Genomic DNA, 26,321 nt, shown 5'->3' with positions numbered 1-26,321 from the left:
CTGTGCATGGTGCACATATTGGCAATACCATATACAGAGCAAGCTTCCTACAATGTGTGAATGGGTATGTAAGGGGTTGTGTGGGTGTGTGAGCGAGTGTGTGTGCTTGTATGGGTGAGTGAGTGTATTGGTGGCTGTACAGGTAAATATGTGGGTGTGTAAGTAGCTCTATGGGTGATTGTGTGGCTATGTGAATGGCTGCATGGGTGTGTGAGTGGGTGTATATGAGGTTGTATAGGGATGTGAGTGGGTCTGTGGATGCTGTCGTCAGTGATGTCATTCGAAAAGTCATTAGTGATGTCACTGACCATGTCATGAATGATGTAATATGTTACATCATAAGCAGTGCATTACGGGGACGTCCGCTATAGTTAGCTCAGGTAAGTGCTAAAATCCTATGGTTTTGTAAGAGTGAATTTTGAGCCTAACTATAATGTCCTTATAACCTTTGTTTTTTTCAGTGAATTTCCAAGGTTTTTTAAATTCTATTTCCTAACTATAACGTCCCTGTAACATTTGTTTTTTGGGTGAATTTCGACTTTTAAAAAAAAAGTATGTTCGAGGTATGTGTGCTGTAGATCACATGCTTTGCATACTCCTGCCATCTAGTGTTGGGTCCGGATGTTTGCAAGTTGTTTTTCTTAGAAGAAGTCCTTCCAGTCACGAGGTAAGGTGACTCATCCTTTTGGTACCAACGCACATGGACATCTACTCCATTATTAGATTGTTTTGTTCCGCAAACGGATTAGGATGGGAATTGCCCCGCTCCGGTTCGAAGCTGTTCTTCGGGTTCCCCAACGTGCGCAGTCCACTCTCCCCTCGACAGTATTGTTATCCAGTATTATGGGTGTCTTTCATAGATTCACATGCCTGAATCATTCCCCGTCGTCGAGATGGGAGCCCCGGTAATAGAAAAGTAATGTCCTATAGACATACATAGAGAAAAATAGGCCTAAGGGCCTTGCCTTAGTAGCCTATCTATGTCCTTTTGTAAAAAGGACCAAATTTCCAAAGGTAGCCAATCAGCTACCACCTCTCTCTAGAACCTTCCTGCCAGGAGCCTCAGTCTCTCAGATTTTCTACCGCACGTTGTGCTAGGGAGTCCCCACCTGAGCTCTCCTCAGGTTTCTTCAAATTCTCTACTTTTCTTCAAAAAACTTGGATTATATTTCAACTATGGCTGAACAACAGAAAAAAGGACTCTTCAGAGCTTGTTCTTCTTGTGGCAAGAAGAGACTGCACGTCGACGACAAGCATGAGACTTGCCTCTACTGCCTCTACCCTGACCACACAGTAAAGGACTGCAGGGTATGTAGAACATTCTCTTCCAAAACACTTAAGGATAGAGAAGGCAGACTGCTCCTCTGGTTGAACAGACTCAAAACCAGAGATGATGAGGTGCTCTCCTCGGAGGGCAGTGAAATGGCTTCAGTTTCCTCAAAACTGTCCTTAAAAAGGCCAAGGGAGGCTTACCCTGGCCATCCAGACGTCCCTCACAAAAAGACTACTTCAAAGTCTTCTGAGGCAAGATCTGACACGTCTGTGAAGGATGCTGCAACCTTCAGAAAGCCATCGCAGTCCTCGTCGTCTACTTCCATGACATTCTCTTCAAGAAAAACGAACTATGTTTCCACATCGACGACGACAGTCTCGACGACGGTGGCATCGTCAGCCTTGACTTCAACGCCGACGACCACCCACTCGACGACGGGTAAGCCAATACCGTCGATTGTACTTATTAAAAAACAGCAATCGTTTGTCAAATCTCCGTGGTCATCACAGTCGACGTCGACAAAACAGAAAACACCGACATCGTCGACGAGAATTCAGTCGACGTCCACCGCATCGTCGACGAAGACACCGACGACGGTAGGAGCACCGCCGACGACAAATGCACCGTCGACGGCTACTACGCCGCCGACGACAAAACTGCCGTCGACGACCACATCGACGACGGCGAAAGTACCGTCGACGACCGCATCGGCGAAGGCACTGTCGACGATCGCGTCGACGAAGACATCGTCGACAGCCGCACCGTCGACGACCACCACGTCGACGACAGCTTCATCGGCGAAGGGACACTCGACGTCGATACCGTCGACGACACCGTCGACGACCTCGTCGACGACGACATCATCGACGCCATGGAAAAAAGCGGAGTTAATTCCTTCAAAAAAGGTCACCAAGCTCCCTATTACGCCCGAATTGACATCACCCAGTAGGGTTCAATCACTGCTTCCTTCTCACATACTACAAGCTGACGAATCAGATGATGAACAATTCGAACAAGCTACTAGCCCGTCAGATCTCAATGTCAAATGCCAGAGTACTGACGATGACGGAGATGATGTTATTTTTACGGAAGAAACTGTTCGGGCTCAGGTACATACTCAAGTCACTCCAATGATCGTATTGCCGGCTGAGATAGTTAATGATCTTCAATTCCTGATCACAGACTATAAAAAGCGATTCCCAGAATCGTCGGCGACACCTTCACATGGCAATTCTCAAGAATCTTCCAAACAGCAAAGATCACCAAGGGCAAGACCAGCACCTTTGGTTATTCCTCAAGACAATGAACAGGTTCACAACATACAATCCTCTGATGATGACGACGAACCTCCTGAGGAAGGTGAGGTTAGAGATGACCTCTCTCAAAACAGAGATGATGAGGATTACGTTGCTCATTCTCCGGCCACACCGGAACCCAGCACATCAGACTCTCCACCAGTGGATATCGGTGGATTCCACAATTTAATAGAGAGAGCGGCCACTAGATTTCACATGGCAATGGAAACAAAAGTAACGGATTGTTTCTTGTATGACTTCAAAGACCCCATAAGGAAGGAGGCACGGTCCATCCCATAATAGAACATATCTGGGAACAGGGGCTACAACTCATGCAAACTCCTGCATCTGTTTCAATAGTGGTCCCTAGACTGGACAAAAAATACAGAGCTCCGTCAACGGCAGCCACTTGTTTTAATTCACATCCAAAACCAGATTCGGTCGTCACTCAAGCCGCCCAGAAGAACTCCAGAAACCCATCCTCGCCACTGTCAGCACCACCAGACAAGGAGGGCAGGAAATTGGATGGCATAGGCAAACGCTTCTCCACAACGTCAGCCATGACGGTCAAAGTGGCCAACGCCATTGCTCTGCTGGGCAGATACAATAGGCAACTATGGGAAGATATTGCTCCATATCTCACGCACGTGCCTGACGACTTGAAAAATGAGGTCCAGGCACTCCTTCATGAAGGTCAAATGTCAGCATCAGAAATCATAGATTCAGCTGTCGATGTCGCCATGACAGGCTTCAGACAGCTTGCAGGCGCCGCAGTTTTGCGCAGACAAGGATGGCTCAAAGCGACGTCCTTCAGGCAAGAGGTACAAACCAAAGTTGTAGATATGCCCTATGACGGACAACAACTATTTGGAGCTAAAATAGATGAAGCCTTGCAGACGATTAAGAAAGACACCGATACTGCAAGGGCCCTCGGGACTTTACAATTCAGAAACCAGTCCTTTCGAGGGCACAGAGGAAGGGGACAATCCACATACAGAGGATCCTATCAAGGCAAATCCACATACTCATATAATCAAAATCGCTCACAATACCCGCAGCGACAGCAACAACAAAGTCGTCAGACCCCCTACGGGAGACAGAACTTCAGGGGCAAATCGCAAAAGAAAACGACTGGCGGAAGACAATGACCATTTCCCGCAGCCAGTCCCCCCACCATCCTATCCGCTCAAAATTGGTGGCAAGCTGACACATTTCCTCCAAAATTGGAAAATGATTACGACGGATCGGTGGGTACTACAATTGATTCAACACGGTCACACCTTGGAATTCAACTCCATACCACCATTAACCCCTCCTCACAAACATCATCACAAACACCTTCGTATGTTACTGAAGGAAATCTCTTCCATGATAAAAAAGGGAGCAATAGAGCGAGTCCCATCAGCTCAAAAGGGAAAGGGATTTTATTCCCGCTTCTTTTTAATCCAACAGAAAAAGAAGAAATGGAGACCCATTCTAGATCTCAGGGCGCTCAATACCTTCCTGAAAAGCCAATCGTTTCGAATGGTGACTATCCAGGAAATCCTAGGCTCCCTGGAGGAAGGAGACTTTATGACATCTTTGGACCTGCAAGATGCATATTACCATGTCCCAATACACAGACGACACAAAAAATTCCTACGATTCGAAGTAGCAGGTCTCCACTACCAATTTTGTGTCCTCCCATTTGGCCTCAAATCAGCGCCTCGCATTTTTACAAAATGCCTGGCTCCTGTGGCAGCTTACCTGAGACAACAGAATCACCAGGTCTTCCCCTACCTGGACGACTGGCTGGTGAAAGCACCGTCTCTCACCGACGCGCAGCTGTCTTCCAACGCCTGTCTCGATATTTTCCGGAACCTAGGTTTGACTCTCAACTTCGAAAAATCTACTTGACAACCCACCAGGATAATCACATTTCTGGGGGCCACTATAAACACCATTTCCTCCAAAGCTTTCCCGTCTCTGGAAAGAAAAAACAAACTGATGACTCTAGCTACCGCAATATCTTCAAAACCAACCATCAAAGTAAGGATTTTCAAATCTCTTCTAGGGATGATGTCTTCCTGCATTCTACTCATCCCTCACTGTCGGCTCAGAATGCGCCCCCTTCAGGAGGCCCTGACCAAACAGTGGACCCAATGTACAGATTCCTTCGAGGATCACATTGTCGTCACTCGACAAATATCCGAGACGCTGGGTTGGTGGATGAAGCTCAAGAACCTATCCAAAGGTCTCACGTTCTTGTTACCAGAAACTCCACACGTCATAACGACGGACGCATCTCTCGAAGGATGGGGTGCAGTCCTTCAAGACTTACAAATCAGCGGCAGATGGTCGGAGCAAGAGAAGGCTCTGCATATCAACCTCCTAGAACTACGTGCAGTCCTTCACTCCCTGCAGGCATTCCTCCCTCGCGTCAAAAATTCAGCAGTGCTAGTGAGGACGGACAACACGACCACAATGCACTACTTAAACAAGCAGGGAGGGACACGCTCGCTGACGCTGTCTCGCGAATCACAAAAAATTTGGAACTGGCTACTGCTCAACAACATCACATTAACATCAGAGTATGTCCCAGGAAAAGACAACGTCATAGCAGACGCTCTCAGCAGACAGAGGTCAATGTCCCACGAATGGGAACTGAACCAACAAGTTCTAGACAACATCTTCTCGGCATGGGGAAAACCACAAATAGACCTCTTCGCCACCAAGGAGAACAAAAAATGCCACAGCTTCGCAAGTTGGCATCCCCAACAGGGGTCATTAGGAAATGCATTTTCCATCGCATGGCGCAACGTGTTTGCGTACGCATTTCCGCCATTTCCCCTGATGAGCAGAGTCATCCGGAAGATGAAAATGGAACATTGCACATTGATTCTCATTGCCCCATACTGGCCGAGACAACATTGGTTCGCGGACCTCCGTCGCCTCTCAGTCCGTCCATCAATCCAACTGCCTCAACATCCCTCTCTACTCTCGATGTCCAAAGGTCAGATACTCCACCCGAATCTGAAATCTCTCAGATTATCGGCTTGGCTCCTGAGTACCGAGAATTCTGTCACCTAAGCATCCCGCAGGAGTGCAAGGAAGTCCTAGCTAAAGCAAGAGCAGTTAGCACGAACAAAACTTATTCCTTGAAATGGAAACGATTTTGCATTTGGTGTAAAGACAACAATATACACCCTTTCAGGATCACTCCAGAGCAGATACTGCCTTATCTCCTGCATCTAGCCCAAACAGGTCTTGCGCATGCTTCCATCAGGGTACACCTGGCAGCAATCTCACGCTTCACAAGGTCTTCAAAAGGCCCTTCACTATGGTCCAACAGACTGATAAAACAGTTTCTTAAAGGGCTTTACAGATCTTTCCCTAGACCAAGACGAATACCACCAACGTGGCATCTGAATATTGTACTCAATCAATTAATGAAACATCCATTTGAACCTATCCATAGGGCTGAAATCAAATACATTTCCTGGAAAACTGCACTTCTTTTAGCTTTAACATCAGCCAGAAGAGTCAGTGAGTTGCAAGCTCTTTCGATACAGGATCCTTTCTTGCAATTTCGAGAGGACAGAGTCATATTGAGAACCAACCCCTGTTTCATTCCTAAAGTCCCCTCGGACTTCCATCTCAATGAACCACTTGTGCTTCGCTCATTCTTCCCGAACCCAGGCACAGTGGCGGAAAGATCTCTTCACTCTTTGGACATTAAGAGATGTCTAAAATTTTACCTCGACAAAACGAAAGCTTTCAGAAAGACCAAACAACTTTTCGTTGCCTTCAGTAGGCCGAGAAAAGGCATGCCACTCTCCAAACAATCCATTTCCAGATGGATATCGGCAACAATTGCATTTTGTCATGACAAAGCCGGACGTCCATTACATTCATCAGTCCGAGCACATTCCACGAGAGCTGTGTCCACATCGGCAGCACTATTCGCTGGTGTACCGATTCTGGACATCTGCAGAGCGGCCACCTGGAAATCGCCGCACACCTTTACCAGACACTACTGCCTGGACACGGAACTGATGCAGGATGCAGCTGTGGGCCAAGCTGTACTTCGCCATCTCTTCCAGTAAGATGAGCCTTCCTACTTCCCACCGTCCTGCAATGGTATGCACGTTTATTTACTTTACTCTTTATATTACTGATGGTATCTAGTCACATGATATGTATTATCTCAGACTGTTATATTCCATCGCATATGTGCATAATGTATTGCTTGCTATTCTGATTCAGGCATGTGAATCTATGAAAGACACCCATAATACTGGATAAGAAATGCGTTACTTACCTGTAACAGCAGTTATCCAGTATTGGTGTCTTTCATAGATTCACATGCAACCCTCCCACCTCCCCAGGAAGGACTCATCTCTCACTACAGAGCATATGTTACGTCTACCTAGCTTGGTGCGTACGAAAATCTGAGAGACTGAGGCTCCTGGCAGGAAGGTTCTAGAGGGAGGTGGTAGCTGATTGGCTACCTTTGGAAATTTGGTCCTTTTTACAAAAGGACATAGATAGGCTACTAAGGCAAGGCCCTTAGGCCTATTTTTCTCTATGTATGTCTATAGGACATTACTTTTCTATTACCGGGGCTCCCATCTCGACGACGGGGAATGATTCAGGCATGTGAATCTATGAAAGACACCAATACTGGATAACTGCTGTTACAGGTAAGTAACGCATTTCTTTTCGTACGCGTAGCCCATTTCTCCGCTTATCTTATCGGTCTAAAAAAAACTTTAATTTCGAATGGGAAACTCATGGAAGGGCGTCTGACCTAACCACGTCGGTTCACCTCGCAGTTGATGAAACTGACTCCATTCAATTTCTCCCGCACCGACTCGCACGAAGTGTGCAACTTGTGCTTGTCCCCCGAGCACAACAAACAGGATTGCGACACATGCAGATCGCTTCGTTCCAAAAAGACTCTACGTGATCATCTGGCTTGACGTAGTGAAATGCTGAGCCAGAGCGTCTAATATACGACAGACATCTTCGGCGAAGGTTCCGTGCAGGAGGATTTTGACGTACAAGGTGCCGAAGAGGAGATGTAGGAGCAGCCCATTTCTGTGCCTGAAATTGACTTGGAGACAGAAGATGACTTACCATTGGGCCATGGTCAAGGTCGCCTGAGTACAGAACACCCCTTGCCCCAAAATCCAAATCCTATCAAACATTAGGCTTCGGTTCTACCCCTAAATACTGAGGAAAGGTACCCCCTAGAGGTACTTTTAGTTCTAAGAGCAAGGGGGGAAAAGAAGCAAAAATGCTCACAGGTGCTACTGTCAGACCTATATCCTTTTACTAGTGGCCTACTAGAGGTTCAACACCCGGGAAAACTTTGAGATTGTCAGTCCACTTGATCATCATTAGTGTATGTTATACAAACGGATAGAAGTTTCCCTAGATTTTTTGTCTGTGTGAGTGTGTTGAATGTGAGAGAGTGGTTTGGTTGATGAGACTGACTGAAGGTTTGCTTTGGGGTCACATGTATTAATAGAATGTGTTCACATGTCTTTCCGTGTATTTTACCTGTAAATAATAATTTTTGCATATGTTTACAAAGAAATGTTTTCTATGAACTTGATTGTATTTACACAAATTGAGACTTGAAAATAGAATTGTACAAGCTTGACCTGGTTGAGATCTTGAAAAAAAAACTGTTTTTCTATGAAGAAACAAATATGAGAAAATGCTAAATATTCACGAAATGGAAAAAAAAAGTAATAAACATTAATGATTTTTGGATAACTCTGAATGGAAAGACTGATTTCTGTGGAACAGCCCGGGTGTTGAGCCTCTAGTAGGCTACTAGTAAAAGGATATAGGTCTGACAGGCGCACCAGCTTGAATATTTTCAGTTCCACCCCTACTTTCGAGTCACGGTCGGCATCAAGACTATTTTTCTAACGCCCCGCCTTCTGGTCCGGGGCCGAAACAAGTAGTCAAGCCTTCCGACTGGGGACTGAATCTACGTGGCTGGAGTCAAAACCAGGGAGCTCGAAGTTAAAACACCCTTTCGAGCCGAAACATTCGACGTCCAAATCCAAAGGGTCTTCAGAGCCGAAACCTTCCTCACCGAAAGGGCAATATATTCTGGTACCCAAGTCGTTGCGGCCGAAATCGAAAGACGTTCCTCTTAGAACACAGGATCAGTTTTTTGACTTTCTACCTCCTAAAACAAATCCTAGACGAAAATAACTGTACATCAATCCAGATACAGAACGTCTGCTCTCTAAACTGCCTCAAAAGCATAAACCACAGTCTGAGGTTATTCCATATACAATTCCACTGAAGAAGAATACAGGGAATAATCCTTCTCCTAATCCTCCTCCTCTTCCAATACGTTCCCCTACACCACCACCTTCTCCTACACTAGAGCCACTGTCTACTACACCGCAGGAATCTCCACCCTCACAGCCTGTTGTTTATCACGAAGATAATTTAGATGAGGAAGATAATCCATTACCAGTAGACCCCTGGAGAGATTACGTTTTGATCAGCCGGTAGATGATGACCCAGATCTTTACCCTGCAAAGCCTTCCTCTCCTGATGCTAATGTAGTGTATTTAGAACTGTTGGCTAGATTTGCACTGTACCATGAAGTACAATTACACAAAGAATCACTTGAGGAAGATTTCTTATTTGAAACATTAGGCAGCACACACTGGTCTACCCAGTTCCTCCTCATGCTTAAGGGCATGATGAGACATGTAGATGATATATTTAAAGACCCTCTCAGAGCTCAAATTCTCACTCTAAGAATAGACAAAAAAAGTACAAACCTGCTTCATCTGATCCAGTATACATTAAAGGACAGTTGCCTTTAGACCCCCTAGTGGTTTCAAACACTCGTAAAAGGGCTAATTCACAAACCTCTGGAGGTGCTCCCCCCCAGACAAAGAATATAAGCTTTGGGGTTGGGGTGCTCACCTACAATATCACACAATACAAGGCTTGTGTAGTCAACAGCAATAAGATATCCACATAAACAAATTAGAGCTACTAGCAGTCTTTCTAGCTCTCAACGCCTTCCAAATTCACCTACTAGGCGAAGCTGTCCTTGTTCGCACAGATAACACGACAGCAATGTATTCTAAACAAAAACAAGGGGGGACACATTCTCTCCAACTGTAACGCTAGCACAAAACGTTTGAAAATGGCCAATACACCACAGTATGTATCTCCTAGCCAAACACCTTTTAGGTGTAAACCATCAGATTGCCTCCTAAGCAGACAGAGATAGCAAACCCACTAGTGGGAACATCATCACCAAATTCTCCTACCGTATTTTCAACAATGGGGATTCCCTCACATAGATCTATTTGCAACAGCAGAAAACGCAAAATGCCAGCACTTTGCCTCCAGGTTACTACACCCAATATCCAAGGGCAATGCCCTATTGATGAACTGAGCGATACAAAAGGGGATGATGGATGGAGTGTTTGAACAAATCAAACACTCACCCCCAGTCAACTGATCTGGGTTTAATCCATCACCATTCTTTAGTTCACTCAGCCACCCCAGTTCAGACATGGCTATATGCAAATCAGTCTGACCCTGTGCCTTATGGGAACAGTCCAGCCCGAACTGCCAAGCCATGTCTTCCCTGGACCGGAAACAAGCATCCTGGGACCGGTTTCGGATTCATAATCCTCATCAGCCAGGCTATCTTGAATCCAGTGGCCAAGTGAACAAGGCAATACAAAAGGGGATGATGGACTGAGCGTTTGAATAAATCAAACACTCACCCCCAGTCAGATTCAAGATAGCGTGGCTGATGAGGATTATGAATCAGTTGACTGGGGGTGAGTGTTTGATTTGTTCAAACGCTCCGTCCATCATCCCCTTTTGTATCGCTTTGTTCGCCCTAAGTGTGGCAGGGTATACTCAGACGTGAGTCCCTTGTTCACTTGGCCACTGGATTCAAGATAGCCTGGCTGATGCTTGTTTCCGGTCCAGGGAAGACATGGCTTGGCAGTTCGGGCTGGACTGTTCCCCCATAAGGCACAGGGTCAGGCTGATTTGCATATAGCCATGTCTGAACTGGGGTGGCTGAGTGAACTAAAGAATGGTGATGGATTAAACCCAGATCAGTTGACTGGGGGTGAGTGTTTGATTTGTTCAAACGCTCCGTCCATCATCCCCTTTTGTATCGCTATTGATGAACTGGTCAGCCATATTTTTCTACACTTTTCCGCCTCTCCCACTCGTTCCACTAGTAGTTCGGAGGCTCAGACAAACACCCCTCACACTGATCATAATAGCTCCCACATGGGCTTGTCAACCATGGTTCACAACCCTATTGGATCTGTAAGTAGTTCCACACCAAAAGCTGCATCTCACCTCCAGTCTCCACACAGAGCCATGGAGAAATCCGACACCCAGACCCCGAAGAAGTCAACCTGGCGATATGGCTCCTGAGGTTATAGAGTTTGGTTATTTAAATCTTCCTCCAGTCTGTATGAATATCCTGAAAGAGGCCAGAAGACCTATTACAAGAGTATGTTATGCAGCTAAATGGAAAAGATTTGTTATATATTGTAATAATAACAATATCAATCCACTAGATGCTTCCATACAGAACATCATCTGTTACTTGTTACACATACAGCAATCTGGACTATCCTACGCATCCATCTGCTTACATCTAACTGCAATAGCTCCGTACATACAAATATAGACAACACTTGACTCTATTCAGAGTACCAGTTATTAAAACCTTTATGGAAGGATTAAAAAGGGTAATACCACCAAGACTTCCACCAGTGTGGAATCTCAACATAGTTCTTACACAGTCAATGGGTCCACCCTTTGAGCCAATGCATAGGTGTCAACTGCTATTTCTGCAACCAGTAACCTTTGACAGTGAACTTGTGAGTGAGTGCATGAGTGTCTCAGTAGGTCTGTGAGTGTGTGTGTGAGTTTCGGGGTAGGTCTGGGAGTGGCTGTATACGTGTCTCACTGGGTGGGTAGGTGTCTCACTGGGTCTGGGAGTGGGTGTCGGAGGGTCTCAGTGGGTTTGCGAATGCCTGCATTAGAGTGTGTCAGACTGAGTGAGTGCATGAGTCTGAGTAGGTTTGGGAGTGCCTGCATGAGTCTCGGAGTGTGTGAGTGAGTGAGTGCGTTCATGAGTCTGTGAATGGTGGTGTGAGATTGGGAGTGGGTGCATGAGTCTAAATGGGTGTGTGAGTGAGTGCATGAGTTTGTGAATGTGTATGTAAATGAGTGCATGAATCCATGTCTCGTGGGTGCCCTGGAGCTCACCCAGGACACTCAGTGTGTAGCGGGGGAGCCTCAAGGCCCCTGGCCGTTGCTCTTGCACACAGGGAGCTGCTAGAAATGCAGATACCTGTGTGAATGAGTGCATGAGTCCATGTCTCGTGGGTGCCCTGGAGCTCATCCAGGACACTCAATGTGCAGCATGGGGATGGCGGGGGGAGCCTCAAGGCCCCCGGCCGTTGCTCTTGCACACAGGGAGCTGCTAGAAAGGCAGCTCCCTGTGTGCAAGGGCAATAGTTTCATCTGTCACTGCCCACATGGATCTGGAGTGTGTTCTTTTTTTTCTTTTTTTTTTTTTTTTTTTGCTTAACAGGATGTGTTGGTTCCTGCCAAGCAAAAGCAAACAGGCATGTCCTGGGGATGGGCACCCAGGAACATACCAGGAGTCATACCCCGGGGAGATTGTGGTTCCTGGGGCCCTATGTGTCCATGGAGGGGAGGCTACGCTGCCCCGCTCCCATTGTTTTAAAAGTATTTGGCCCTGGGGAGGTGAACGTCCCCGAAATTATTGGTGGTCTGCGCACACTTGCTTTCTTTAAGTAAGTCTCCAGAGAATAGGTTTTGTGGATGATGGTGGCATCTTTTGTTCCCAGTTTGCCTGCGCCAGTGAGGGACTCATGTATTTCCTTGATCCTAGATGGGATAGATACAGCAAAACAGTCTGTGTAGAATGCATACAAAATTTAATGTGGTACTATTCATGGGCACATGATTAGGTGCTCTGGAGATATGCATGGATGAGATCTCTGTGACCTTCTGGGATGTTGAAGCTCAACTGCGAGAAAGCCTGTTTAAAGAAAAAGCTCCCTAGTTGCTCAAAACATAAAAATCAAATAATGCATCTCTTAGTCCTAGGTCTGACTTAAACCACCAGAATACTGAAGGTTGTGAGAATATAGCTACCATCAGCAAACTCGCCCTCCACTCCAGAAAATTTTTAGTTGAAGAAGCTCCACAGAGGAAAATGGCAACCATCCTCATCCGTATTCCCTTTCAACCCCAAAACCTGTTTGAGCCCCAATTTCAGCTTTCTGGTAGAGTAAGACATTTGCATGAATTTTGTAACTATCAGTCTAATAGAAGTTTAAATCTCCACAATGGTGCTCCACATCCCCAAGGGAACATGGGTCCATATTATTTGCTCAGAGGTAAGCACATGTGTTGGTTGCTTTGGATCAGTGTGGAAGATGTCGGTTTCCAGACTGAGGCATTTGTCGATCTATGCTCAGTGTCAGTACAGAGATCAGTCACCATCTGTGAGCATGCAGCTTTATTTGAAAAGTTTTATAGAGCGCGAACAAGAGGAACAAACGTTGGCATGAAGTAACAGCATTAATACAGTACAATAAGGAAAATACGAATTACCTGAAACATAAAAAGTACATGGGGGTGAAAGGGGGAGACGAAATAAATAGCAACAGTCTGCAGACTGTCTTCTTCCTTGTTTGGTCTGATGTCTCCAAGCACTTTTGAAAAAAATCTTCCAGGAATGACCCTCTTTTTTTTTTAACTCTAGGACCTGCCTGATGTTGGGGAGTTGATTGTACAGGTGAATGCTGAGAAATACAACCTCCAGGCTGCGGCTATCTTAGGTGAGTCAATCGTATTGTAGTTTGTCATCCCTGACAAAACATCAAGCTACTGGGATAGCCCTATTAGCAGGTTGCTAGAGCAGTTGCAAGTTGATAGGTGGAGCAATGAAAATAAAAATGAATGGGAGCAAAATAAAAGCAGATCTTGTATAATCGACCTTTTGCAGAACCTTGTCATGAGCACCTGGGGATAATGTGGATGTGTTATTGAATACAAATAAATGCATTACCGTTTTACTTTGTAAGTGCTTAGTGTTTCTGCTTCTGTTTCAGATACAAACAATTCTTTTGAGACAGTATCTCCATCCCAGGTGAAGGACGGCAAGGTAAGAGCTGCCAAGGGATGATTATTGTCATGGGTGGTAATCTTGTGCTCTCAGTATTGAATAAGTGGAGGAGAGGGTCAGTTTGAGCAGACAGTGAATATCTTCCATATATTGTGGAGTAGAGCATTGATGCAGAACAGCAGTGGAGTTCTTTTAGAGGTTTAAGCAGGGTCATAGGAGAGTCAGAATAACTTCAAGTTTAATGGAAGTTCAAAGTTAGATAGGCATATTGCTCGATTATTCAAAGTTTAGTCAGAGGGCAGGAATACCCTAGATAGCTCATGGTAAAAATGGAGAGCATTAGCAGAAAACAAGATTTGTGTATGATTATTTTACTAGTGCAAGAAAGAAAGCTCCCGGGAGATCTTCTTAAAACCCAAGGTTTGGAAAATATAACTAACATCTCAAGGAACTCCATATTCTACTGCATTGGGTCAATTCCTCTAGACCTGTATTACAAAATATTTGGAGTCCTCAGACTAGGAACACTTAATACAATTTTGTTATAGTAATACATTGTAGATTTTTTAGTGAGTGTGAATTTTAAGGCGTTCTTTATGGCTCTAACGAACTGCTGAGGCAATTTTAGCGTAAGTAATTTTCTGCCCATGGTCCTGAAAGGAACACATTGTAACATGCCTGTAATATGGGAAAGCCTCTGCTAGGGCTGGAACCCAATCTTTTAGGAGTACCCACATGGAAGATGTATCTAGCATTTACCTAGAGCAAACGGTAGAGGATTGTCAAATCTAAAAGAATTTCTCTGGTAAATTACATGCACAAAGGATACAAAAGTGCAATACTTCCTGGAGGTAAGGAATCCTTTTACTATGGGGTATCCTATTCCTGTCTAAGTGTGTTGGCCTTTCCCTTGAGTATTCACCTGGGCTGCATAAAAATAAATTGATTTCAGAGGAGTGTACATGCCAGGTTTAACTCTAGGATAAACTCCAACAATGCTGTGTTCTACTGACGATCATCATCCATAAAGTCTTAGTCCACAAGGCTCGCTTTTGATGGCCCATATTCCGAAGAGACCAAACATGAGACTTAAATGTTGATACAGTCTACAACAATCTTATTGACTAGAAATCTGGTTCTCTCAATATCTGCATCCACTAAGAGGGATGTCTGTTTTTGGTATTAGATTTCGTAGCTCCAGACAAATATCTTTGAAGAGAACCTGTATGAGAGGTACTGATGCAACTCCTTCTTAGGACCATGATTGTAACCAGGTTTTTTGATAGCACTGTAGGTATTACTGCTCAGTCTGTTACAAAACAAATTATAAAATGGAAGCAAATATCTTCCTGCAAGAACACGTGGATTTTGTATGTTTTTGAATGTGAAGAGAAATGAGCATGTCTCATCGATGTGTATATGTTGTTTAATTATACTTGCTTCTAGATGCTATAGAAGCAATGGATAAACGTTTGGTTTTGACTAAATACATTTTGAAAGTTGTGTACACAAGCAGACACGTTTTGACAGTGTAACAAAAAGTACTTCACCACGAACATCCAGTATTGATTGGGTCTCCTGTTTTCATAGTGCAACTCTCCTAATTTACTCCACCCTCACCACTACCACTCTAAGGAGCCAATCAGTGGTGGGACTCAGCTACCCCACATACACCCAAACAAGTGAAAGTATCATGGTTTTCTCCTGCTAGACCTAGAGGGGATCTAAAGAGAGCTATTCAAGTTTATCTTGTAAGTTCAATCAGAAAAGGAGGGGCAACCTGGATCCTGATGGGTATGATAGTGAAAAGGAGAAATTGAATGGTAATGACGACAGTGTCAATTGAATGCCTCACTTTGTAAGCAAAACCACTACCTCCACTTCAGCGTAATGTCAATTTTGGAAGTAGCAGGGTATTTTGAAAACGGTGTCCAAATATCTAATGTGATTGAAAAAGGATTAGTAAATGACTTCTTTTCCTTATTATCTCAGAGGAGCTGGAAAATAAATTATTCATAGTGTTCTTTTGGAGGCAACTCAAACAAAAACATAAACCATTTAAGGATGCCTTCTTTTACGTAACCAGCCAAGATATGCCAGACTCTGATAGGGGTTGCAGCTTCCCTATAGGTGGTAGGTGTAATCAAGATTCGCATAACAAGGCCAGTTTCTTAGTAAAGAAAAAAAACTGCGAAAAATTCTACAAAGCTAGTCTGGAACACTTAGTAAAAATAAACCAAATAGAAGTTAGGATTTATGAACCTTAATTGTATACTGATTTGCTCTAATCACGTTTAAATACCATATTGTTCCAGTATTGCATCTTCCATAGATTATCATGCTTGAATCATTCCAGGTGTATAAGTGGGGGCCCCATGGCAACTTTACACTAGCAGCAAAAAGGCCCTAAGTCAGTGTCACTTTAGAAACACACTCACCTCATAGGTAAATAATAACTCTTTGTTAAGGATGAATCTGGCTCACCACTTTAGCCCTTGAAGGAGAAAAAAACTTCAAAAAAGACATATGGAAACATCTAATACAGAGGCATTCCCTCCTATTTAAAAGGGTTTGTAGGGGTGTGGAGGGGGGAGGGGAGGAGAATGTAAAAAGCATCTAGAAACTTTCACCACCTTCCCGATCACTAGAACGTGGACAAAAGTAAAGGGAAAGGTCAGCAGAAATGCTGCCCCCAGCATCTCCTAAAAAGAAAACAAACTCTGTCACACCACCGATGGTACCACTATAGACAACTCTTGACACATCCATTGATGACTGCTCCACAAAAGAGAAATGGTGACAACCATCTCCAGTCTACAAAACCAGCGCTGGATCTCCACCACCAACAACCACCCCTTTTAATGGCTGACCCAACGTTGGCATAACTAGTCATTACTGTCGGGAAAATCTTAACCCCTTCCATGCTCATGACGAGCTCAGCTCGTCATGCAGTACACTGGTCGTGTGCTTATGACGAGCTGAGCTCGTAATGAACAATGGAAATCTGAAGACTTCAGCAACGAGCGGGAATTACTGTAGCATTCAAGGTGTTAATGATCCTATCTATGCCTGTGTTGTCAATAGACTCACTGTAAACAAAGCTCTATTTGACAATCCCTCCTTAATGTTTTCAGTCAATAAGAGTTTGGGCTTGTACAACACTTAAGTCAGCAGACTTCTTACCACAACGTACATCACCCAGTAAAATGCCACCACTACCTCCATAATAATTCCTGCGGGTGAAGAAAATAAAGATTAGAATACAGATGATCTTTATGAAGCATCTTACAGAGGATTTTTCCTGCATAGTCTGATCACTCTCATCATCCCAACTACCCTAGGTAGCAGGAACAAGATTGGCCTGCAGAACACGTATGCTACAATCGTACAAATGAATTTTAGGAAACACAGTATGCACAATACTTGCACAATACTTAATTACGTTGACCTGATCAGAGACCTCGAATTAATTAACCACTACTAGAACTGTTCCTATCAGAACACGGTTAACAACCATCATCTGCTCAGCGGACTCCACTTTTGAACATTCAGGAGCCACTGAAAGATTACCAAGCACGAAATCTTAAACTTTCTGCTTCTTTTAAACCAACCTCACAGCTTCCTCGGAAGCTTGCCCATAAGACCCAACACTATTACGAAATACTATTACAGCCAGTACAAGTGGTTACTTTAGGTGATGATCAGTACACAGACATAGAAGGTGAGCTCCCACAATGTGAAGGGCAAGAGGTGATGAATGAGATGATTACATATTGCCAACAGCGGAACCCTCCACGCCTTTACCAGTAGACTTACCGCCAGACAATATTTTGAGCTTCCATACTTTAGTCAGAAAAGCATCTGAGATTCAATCTCACAGTGACATCCAAAGAAATCGATAGCTTTTTATATGATTTCCGAGAACTATCTAGAGGGATAGTCACAAGAAATTTGTAGTCAAACTGTGACAGAAAGGAATACAATTGATGCAAACTCCTGCAGTGGTGGCTACTGTGGTGTCCAAAATGGACAAAAATATAAATCACCTGCAAAAGCAAACTGGTTAGGGATGTAAGCAGCACAAATGAGGTCTAAAAACCCCGGAACACCATGGACGGCCGGCCCGTGAGCTGGTTCTCCAGAATAGATTCTTTCTAGAAAATGCTACCATTCAATGGCAGCATGTTCATCACAACATCTAATGCAATTGAAATATTAGGTTGCTATGATCTGCAAATGTGGTTAGACATTGCCCCATACCTGGATTCTTTTTCCAAAAAGAAAAAGCAGAAGCCGATGCCTATCCTCCATGAAGGTAAGAGAACATCTGCAACATTCAAAGATAAGTAAAGTAATACCTCAAATCTGGGATTTTGCCAGTGTGCTGGAGTAGCAGTACTCAGGAGGCAGGGTTGACTGTGTGCAACTTCCTTTTGACCTAAAGTACAGAACCGGATCATGGACTTGCCCTTCAATGGGGAATCATCCTTTCACAGACATGTTTATGACGCACTCTAAAGTATCAAATCTAATGCTAGTACTGGCTGATCTCTTAAGAGCTTAACAGTAACACCATTTTCAACCCTTTCAAGGACCAAATGTCAGATCTTTCTACGATTAAGTACCAGCATACAGATACCCATCTAATCACCCTCAGCTTCAATATCTCTAACACCATGGGAAACCGCAGACCACTTACAGAATACCACAAACAAATCAAGACACAAACAACCGTCACTGATGGATTATTGGCACCAGCTACCACCTTCCTTTCCCTACACAGTTTGGATCCCATAGGTGGAGAAATCTCTGCCTTCAGCAAACAGTGAGAAAAAGATCACCAGGGGCGATTTGGTTTTGCCTTAATTCAATACAAACATAGGTTTGAACTCACCCAAAAACATCAGATTACACCACTACCCAAAGTCAAACACAGGAATCTATCTCCCTTGCCTGATGGCATTGAATCTCGACATGCTAAACAAAGGATCATTCAAGCCACTCTCAAAACATCATAAATACAGAGTTTTATTCATATTTTACTTCATAAAAATGAAAACATCAATGTACTGAAGATGGTTCTGGGTCTGAGACAGCTAAATATTTTCCAGAGAAAACAAGTCGTTCAGAACGGCCACCTTACTGGAAGTGTTAGTGTCTTACCTAGAACAACTATTTGGCTTCACTATATTTAAATGATGCTTATATTCTTATACCCTTTCATCCCATACACCTCAAATACCTCAGATTCGAAGTACTCCGTTGCCTCTCCTATCTATGAGGTGTTCCCTTCAGGCTTAAATCAGCTCTCATACTTTTTACCAAGTGCATGGCATCAGTAGCAGACCAACTGGTTGATTAAAGGTCTACCAAAACAGCAGCCAAAGCTCTCGCAAAACTGTTTAAGGATTTGATCCTCACTTTAATCAAGGGCAGTCATCTATGCATCCAGCAGTGAGAACAACATTTCTGGGGGATGTAATATACAGACAGGAACAAGATCCCAAACATGGTCCAGATTATTATCAATGAATCTTATCAAAAATCTCTGTAAATGGACCTTGAAGGAATGAGTTTCGTAAGAGCAGAACATCAGGCAGAAGTAAACCACTTTCTGATAGATACTTCTAACTGCTGCTTCCTACCTTGTGAATATTCTACAAAGCGTCAGACTGGATCCGGAAACTCAAAAGCAGTACTCCTTCTTGATGGTAGGTGACGTCATGTGGTTCCACACCAACTTCGTTCTACTCCAGTGACTAGCAGGACTGCATTCAAGAACCACCCAAGCACATTGACTTCAGATCCTTTCTTTTGTGTGCCTTAAATCGAGGAACTGTAGGTTCGAGGCATATGGGCTGCAGATGGTACATTTATGAATAGATCGCCATCTGGTGTTGGGCTCGGATGATTGCACTTGTTTTTCTTCTGGAGAAGTCTTTGTCGTCATCGATGACTCCTCCTCTTGGTGTTAGTGCGCATGGGCATCGACTCCATCCTTAGATTGTTTTTTTCCGCCATCGGGTTCGGATGAGGATCGAAGCGCTCCGGACCGACTTCGATAAAGAAGGTTATATTCGGCGCGTAACCCTTTCCAATTCGACGGTATTGTTATCGAACGCGACTTCACTTCCATCTCGAAGCGTTTCGAAAAACGACGACTACGAGAAGACCAGCTCGACGTAGTCCAGCCCGGAGTCCATGGAAAGGACTCCATTCGAGCTCGAAGACACGAGGTATCGAGAATGCAGTCACAAGCAATCCCGGAGCTGTTCGAGGACCAGCACCTAGAAGAGGAGGTCGACGAGGCGGGGTCAGAAGCGGACGAGTCCGACGTCGAGGAAATCGACGTCCAACAAAAACCGTGAGTGACGACGTCCCGTTACCCAAGAACAGACCCCGCACGGTGTCGACCCCGCCCTCGAGCCCGGTCAGACAACCGAAAAATGTTTCCGACGCCCCGCCTTCGGGCCCGGCAACGAAACCGAAACACTCGGTCTCCCATCATGGTGGTTCCGATAAACGACCCACCACGACATCGACCCCGAAGCTCCATGTCAAGTCGAAACAGTCCATGTCGACACCGAAACACGTTTCGACGTCGAAAACACCTTCGACACTGAAGACATCCTCGATGCCGAAAGCATCGGATCCGAATAAAATCTCGGTGTCGAAAATACAAATGGACAGTCAGAAGAAAAAACACCTTTAGACCCGAAAACTGCGGTACCGACACAGGAATATAAAACCGATCCTAAACAAAAGACTCTGTTTATTGATCCACAAACTGGCAAGGTAGTCACAGAACTACCTAAAAAGAGGAAGAATGAACAATCGGACGACAAAACTCCTCCGAAGAAGAGAACAATGGGGACGAATACAACTCCCCCCCCTTCTCCACAACCTAGAGACACACCCTCTTCTCCTCTTCCTCACACTAGGCCAACTAAACCTTTCACACGCCCATCCACACCTACAACAGATGTAGATAGTGACATAGGAGAGGGAGAACATCCTGGGGATGATGAAGACACAATCCCAGAGGAGGCAGACCCATGGGAGGAGTACAATGTAGGGTCAGATAATGACAACGACCCTGAATTGTATCCCTCAAAACCCTCACCACCTGATGATAATACTGGGTTTGCACAATTAATTAATAGAGCAGCAAAATACCACAAGGTAGACCTACATGCAGAACCTCAAATTGAGGACTTCTTGTTAGAAACACTACCTGCTGCACAAAGAACATCAGGAACATTACCAATGCTTAAAGGCCTACTTAGTCACACATCAGAGATATTCAAAGACCCGGTGAGGGCTAGAATATTAAACCCAAGAATTGATAAAAAATATAAGGCAGCTCCAAAGGACCCAATATTTATCAAGGGACAAATTCCTCTAGACTCACTAGTGGTCACAAACGCTCGTAAGAGAGCAAACTCTTTATCTACAGGAGAAGCTCCACCTCCTGACAAAGAGTCTAAACTAATAGATGCCTCTGGCAAGAGAGTAGCATCCCAAGCGGCAAACAGCTGGCGCATAGCTAATACGCAAGCATTACTTGCAAGGTATGACAGAGCTCATTATGATGAATTAGAAAAACTCATCACGCATCTCCCCAAAGAACATCAAAAGAGGGCAGATCAGCTCATACAGGAAGGAAAGATAATTACTAACACTTCCATTAAGTGCGCCCTAGACGCAGCAGACACTGCAGCAAGATCCATAAACACAAGCATCATGATAAGGAGACATGCATGGCTCAGAGTCTCAGGGTTCAAACAAGAAGTACAAACATCCTTATTGAACCAGCCTTTTGATGAGAAAACACTTTTCGGATCAGGGACAGATGAGGCCTTAGAAAAGATGAAAAAGGACACGGAAACGGCTAAATCAATGGGAGCATTGCAACAGCCCACCCAAAGAGGTTCCTTTCATAGGTCCACCTATAGAGGAGGATCCAAAAATACAGGCACAAGCCAGCAACAGACCTCTTTTACACCAACATCACCCAGAGGTAATGCTAGGGGCAGTTACAGAGGTAACAACAACAAGGGTAGGGGTCGCGGAAACAACAACAACCGCAACTCTCCAACCCCAAAACAGTGACTTCATACAGCTCCCCCCAGACCACATAACAACGGTCGGGGGACGCCTATCACAGTTCCTACCTGCCTGGGAAAACATCACATCAGACAGGTGGGTGAGACAAATTATCCAACATGGTTATTGCCTAGAACTCACAGCTACCCCACCAAACATCCCCCCCAAACAGCGTCCAATGAAACAAGATCATCTGACACTGTTAAAACAAGAAGTACTATCCCTGCTAGAAAAGCATGCCATAGAGAAGGTTCCACAGCACCAACAAGGAACAGGAGTATACTCCCTATACTTCCTAATTCCCAAAAAGGACGGGTCTTTAAGGCCAATATTGGACCTAAGACCTCTCAACGCATACATAAATTCGGAACATTTCCACATGGTCACGCTCCAACAAGTACTTCCTTTACTGAAGAAAGGGGACTTTCTTTCTACACTGGATCTAAAAGACGCTTACTTTCATATCCCGATTCACAAAGCCCACAGGAAATACCTCAGGTTTGTGGTAGACGGACAACATTATCAGTTCAAGGTCCTTCCGTTTGGTGTCACAACGGCACCAAGGGTGTTCACAAAATGTCTAGCAGTGGTGGCAGCTCACCTAAGAAGACAACAAATACATGTCTTCCCCTACTTGGACGACTGGCTAATAAAGGCCAAGTCACAAGAGGAATGTCTTCAGAACACACAAAAGACAATTCAGCTGCTACACCAGCTAGGGTTCACGGTGAACTACAAAAAGTCACACCTGCAACCAAGCAAGGTTCAACAATATCTGGGGGCTACTATAGACACAGAAAAAGCCAAAGTATACCCCAATCCAGCCAGGATACAAACAATGCTTACAATCATTCAAAGATTCCAGCCACAACACTCACTAGCAGCGAGAGTGTTCATGCAGCTATTAGGGATGATGTCATCCTGCATTCTGCTAATACCATATGCCAAACTACAAATGCGTCCGCTACAAGAATGTTTAGCGGCACAGTGGAATCAGGCTCAAGGACAGATTACAGATCTGGTGTTGGTAGACGACCGCACACACCGCTCTCTGAAGTGGTGGAACACAACAAACATTACCAAGGGGCGGTCGTTCCTAGAACCAATTCCACAGGTGACAATAACAGCGGACGCATCGCTCACGGGATGGGGAGCACATATGGAGAAATACACAGTGCAAGGAAGGTGGAGTGTGCAGGAAAGAAGACTGCACATCAATCATCTAGAACTACTAGCAGTGTTTCTAGCATTGAAAGCCTTTCAAATACATGTTACCGACAAAGCAGTCCTGATCAGAACAGACAACATGACAGCAATGTATTATATTCAAAAAGAGGGGGGGACGCACTCTCTCCAACTATCCAGACTAGCACAGGAGATTTGGAGATGGGCCATTCCTCAAAACATCTATCTGTTAGCCGAACACCTACCAGGAGTCCAAAACCAGATAGCAGACATCTTAAGCAGACAGTCGGAACAAATACACGAATGGGAACTGCACCAACAAATACTGCAGCCATTCTTCCAAAGATGGGGACAACCAGAGATAGACCTCTTTGCCACTCATCAGAATGCAAAATGCCAAAGCTTCGCGTCCAGGTACCCACACCACCTGTCACAGGGCAATGCGTTATGGATAAATTGGTCCAACAAATTTGCATACGCTTTTCCCCCTCTCCCACTAATCCCATTCATGGTCAGAAAGCTGCAACAGCACTCAATGACCATGATACTAGTAGCACCCACGTGGGCACGACAACCGTGGTTCACCACGCTCCTGCAACTCTCACAAGTGCCACACCAAAAGCTAAGAATCCTACCCATGCACCTTACACAGAACCATGGAGAAATAATGCACCCAGATCCCACACAACTGAACCTAGCGATCTGGCTCCTGAAATCCTAGAATTTGGGTACTTAGATCTACCCCCAAATTGCATGGAGATAATTAAGCAAGCGCGACGTCCCACCACCAGAGCATGCTATGCAGCTAAGTGGAAGAGGTTTGCTATACACTGTACCACTAACAATATCAACCCTCTGGACGTATCAACAAGGGAGATTATTTGCTACTTACTACACTTACAGCAATGTAATCTCGCGTACACATCTATCAGAGTACATCTAGCAGCTATAGCAGCGTACCTACAAAACAAGCAGCATATATCCCTGTTCAGAGTGCCAGCGATAAAAGCCTTCATGGAAGGCCTTTCAAGTCAAGTCAAGTCAAGAAATTTATATAGCGCGCTACATACCCAGAGGGTCTCAAGGCGCTTGAAGACGGGTGGGGAATTACTTGTCGAATATCCACGTTTTAAGTTGTTTTCTGAATGCTAGGTGGTTCTGAGTAAGGCGAAGGTGAGTGGGAAGTGAATTCCAGGTTTTAGCTGCCAGGTAGGAGAAGGATCTACCTCCCATGGTGGTTTTGTTGATGCGGGGTACAGTGGCAAGGGCTTGGTTGGAGGATCGTAGATGGCGAGTGGGGGTGTAGAAGGACAGACGTGAGTTGAGGCATTCGGGTCCGATTTCGTAGAGTGCTTTGTGTGCGTGGGTTAGGAGCCGGAAAGTAATCCTCTTATTGACGGGGAGCCAGTGGAGGTTTTTCAGGTGACCAGAGATGTGTTCTTTCCGCGGGATGTCTAATACGAGCCTGGCTGAAGCGTTCTGGATGCGTTGGAGTTTTTTCTGGAGTTTTGCGGTGGTACCGGCGTAAAGGGTGTTTCCGTAGTCCAGTCGGCTCGTGACCAGAGCGTGGGTGACCGTTTTTCTAGTTTTGGTGGGGATCCAGCGGAATGTTTTTTTGAGCATGCGAAGAATGTTGAAGCAAGATGAAGAAACGGCGTTGACTTGCCTGTTCATCGAGAGAGAGGAATCCAGGATGACGCCCAGGTTCCGTGCGTGGTCCGTCGGGATGGGTGCTTTACCAAGGGCCTCAGGCCACCAAGAGTCGTCCCAGGCGGAGGGGGAGGTGCCTAGGATGAGGACTTCTGTTTTGTCTGAGTTCAGTTTCAGACGGCTGTGCTTCATCCATTCGGCTACTTCTTTCATTCCTTCATGCAGGTTGGTTTTGGCAGTGTTCGGGTCTTTGGTGAGTGAGAGGATCAGTTGAGTGTCGTCGGCGTAGGAGATGATGTTGAGGTTGTGTTGGCGTGCGATGGCCGCGAGGGGGCTCATGTATACGTTGAAGAGGGTGGGGCTGAGTGAAGATCCTTGTGGTACGCCGCAGATGACTTCAGTGGCCTCTGACTTGAATGGTGGAAGGCGGACCCTCTGGGTTCTTCCGGTGAGGAACGAGGTGATCCATTCCAGTGCTTTTCCTTGAATACCGATGTTTCTGAGGCGTTGTAAAAGGGTGCTATGACAGACCGTGTCGAATGCTGCGGAGAGGTCGAGGAGGATGAGGGCGACGGTGTCTCCATTGTCCAGTAGAGTTCGGATGTCGTCTGTTGCTGCGATGAGGGCGGTTTCAGTGCTGTGCTTGGCTCGGAAGCCGGATTGTGAGGGGTCGAGGGATTTGTTGGTTTCGAGGAATGCGGCGAGCTGGTTGTTGACCGCTTTTTCGATGACTTTGGCCGGGAATGGAAGGAGTGAGATAGGGCGGTAGTTTTTTAGTTCGGTGGGGTCAGCTGTGGGTTTCTTCAGGAGGGCGCTGAGTTCTGCATGTTTCCAGCTTTCCGGGAATGTTGCGGAGTTGAGGGAGCAGTTGATGACGTCTCGGAGGTGTGGTGCTATGATGGAGTCTGCTTTGTTAAAGATGTGGTGAGGGCATGGGTCTGTGGGGGATCCTGAGTGGATAGTGTTCATCAGGCGGATTCAACTGGCATTGACACCGGGCACCCCGACCAAGCACGAGGTTCATCCGTAACCACATTGACGACCTCGTTCGTATGTGCAGTGCACATTTATTGATCCTTCGCCTGTGGCCATCGAGCCCATAATGGCACGTCCCAGGAACGAATAACAAGCACGCATAAATCGGCATCCTCCATTGTAGAGCCATCTTGCCCCTAAAGTCGGATGGAAATCGTCACGTCTCGAAACGAGCCCACATTGGCCCGGCTTATAACCACGAGGGGAAATAATTAAAGCCCTCGAACAGGACAAGCTATTGAACCCCTGAATGCGATTGCCCCTAGGCGCCCCTAGCAAGGTTGACGCCTCATTGAAAACCTCTTCTAAATATAGAGGCTTTGTTATATTCAGGCAACCTTATTTATTAAGTCCTGATGATGATCCCAATTAATTAATTGAGCGAAGGGATCGAAACGTCGACACCTATGAGTGTACATACATGTAGAAATTCATTATTTGAGAATGTTTGTTTCACTCCAGGCGACACTGTTATTATTTCTTTTTCAATTATAAAGTGCCCTGTTTTGCTCTTTTTCCTTGCCTGAAGACACCCCTTTCACCTTTTCTCTATTTTTCTCCTCTTCTAAGTACGGCACAGGCTTGTGTCATACTAATCGTTTGA

General features: G+C 45.2%; 1 protein-coding gene across 1 annotated transcript in view; it reads left to right on the top strand.

Moving 5' to 3' along the window:
• The window catches only part of SRP68 (signal recognition particle 68), a 344,507-nt gene that overhangs the window by 304,013 nt on the left and 14,173 nt on the right, over positions 1-26,321 (top strand). The window contains exons 14-15 of the mRNA XM_078654565.1: positions 13,379-13,454; positions 13,728-13,780. Coding sequence (XP_078510691.1) covers positions 13,379-13,454; positions 13,728-13,780 — 129 coding nt within the window. The remainder of the gene's footprint in view (positions 1-13,378; positions 13,455-13,727; positions 13,781-26,321) is intronic.

Source organism: Lissotriton helveticus, chromosome 7 (assembly GCF_964261635.1).
Source record: "Lissotriton helveticus chromosome 7, aLisHel1.1, whole genome shotgun sequence".
Lineage (NCBI taxonomy): Eukaryota > Metazoa > Chordata > Amphibia > Caudata > Salamandridae > Lissotriton > Lissotriton helveticus.
Note: the sequence above shows the minus strand (reverse complement) of the source record. Positions and strands in the feature narration are given on the sequence as shown.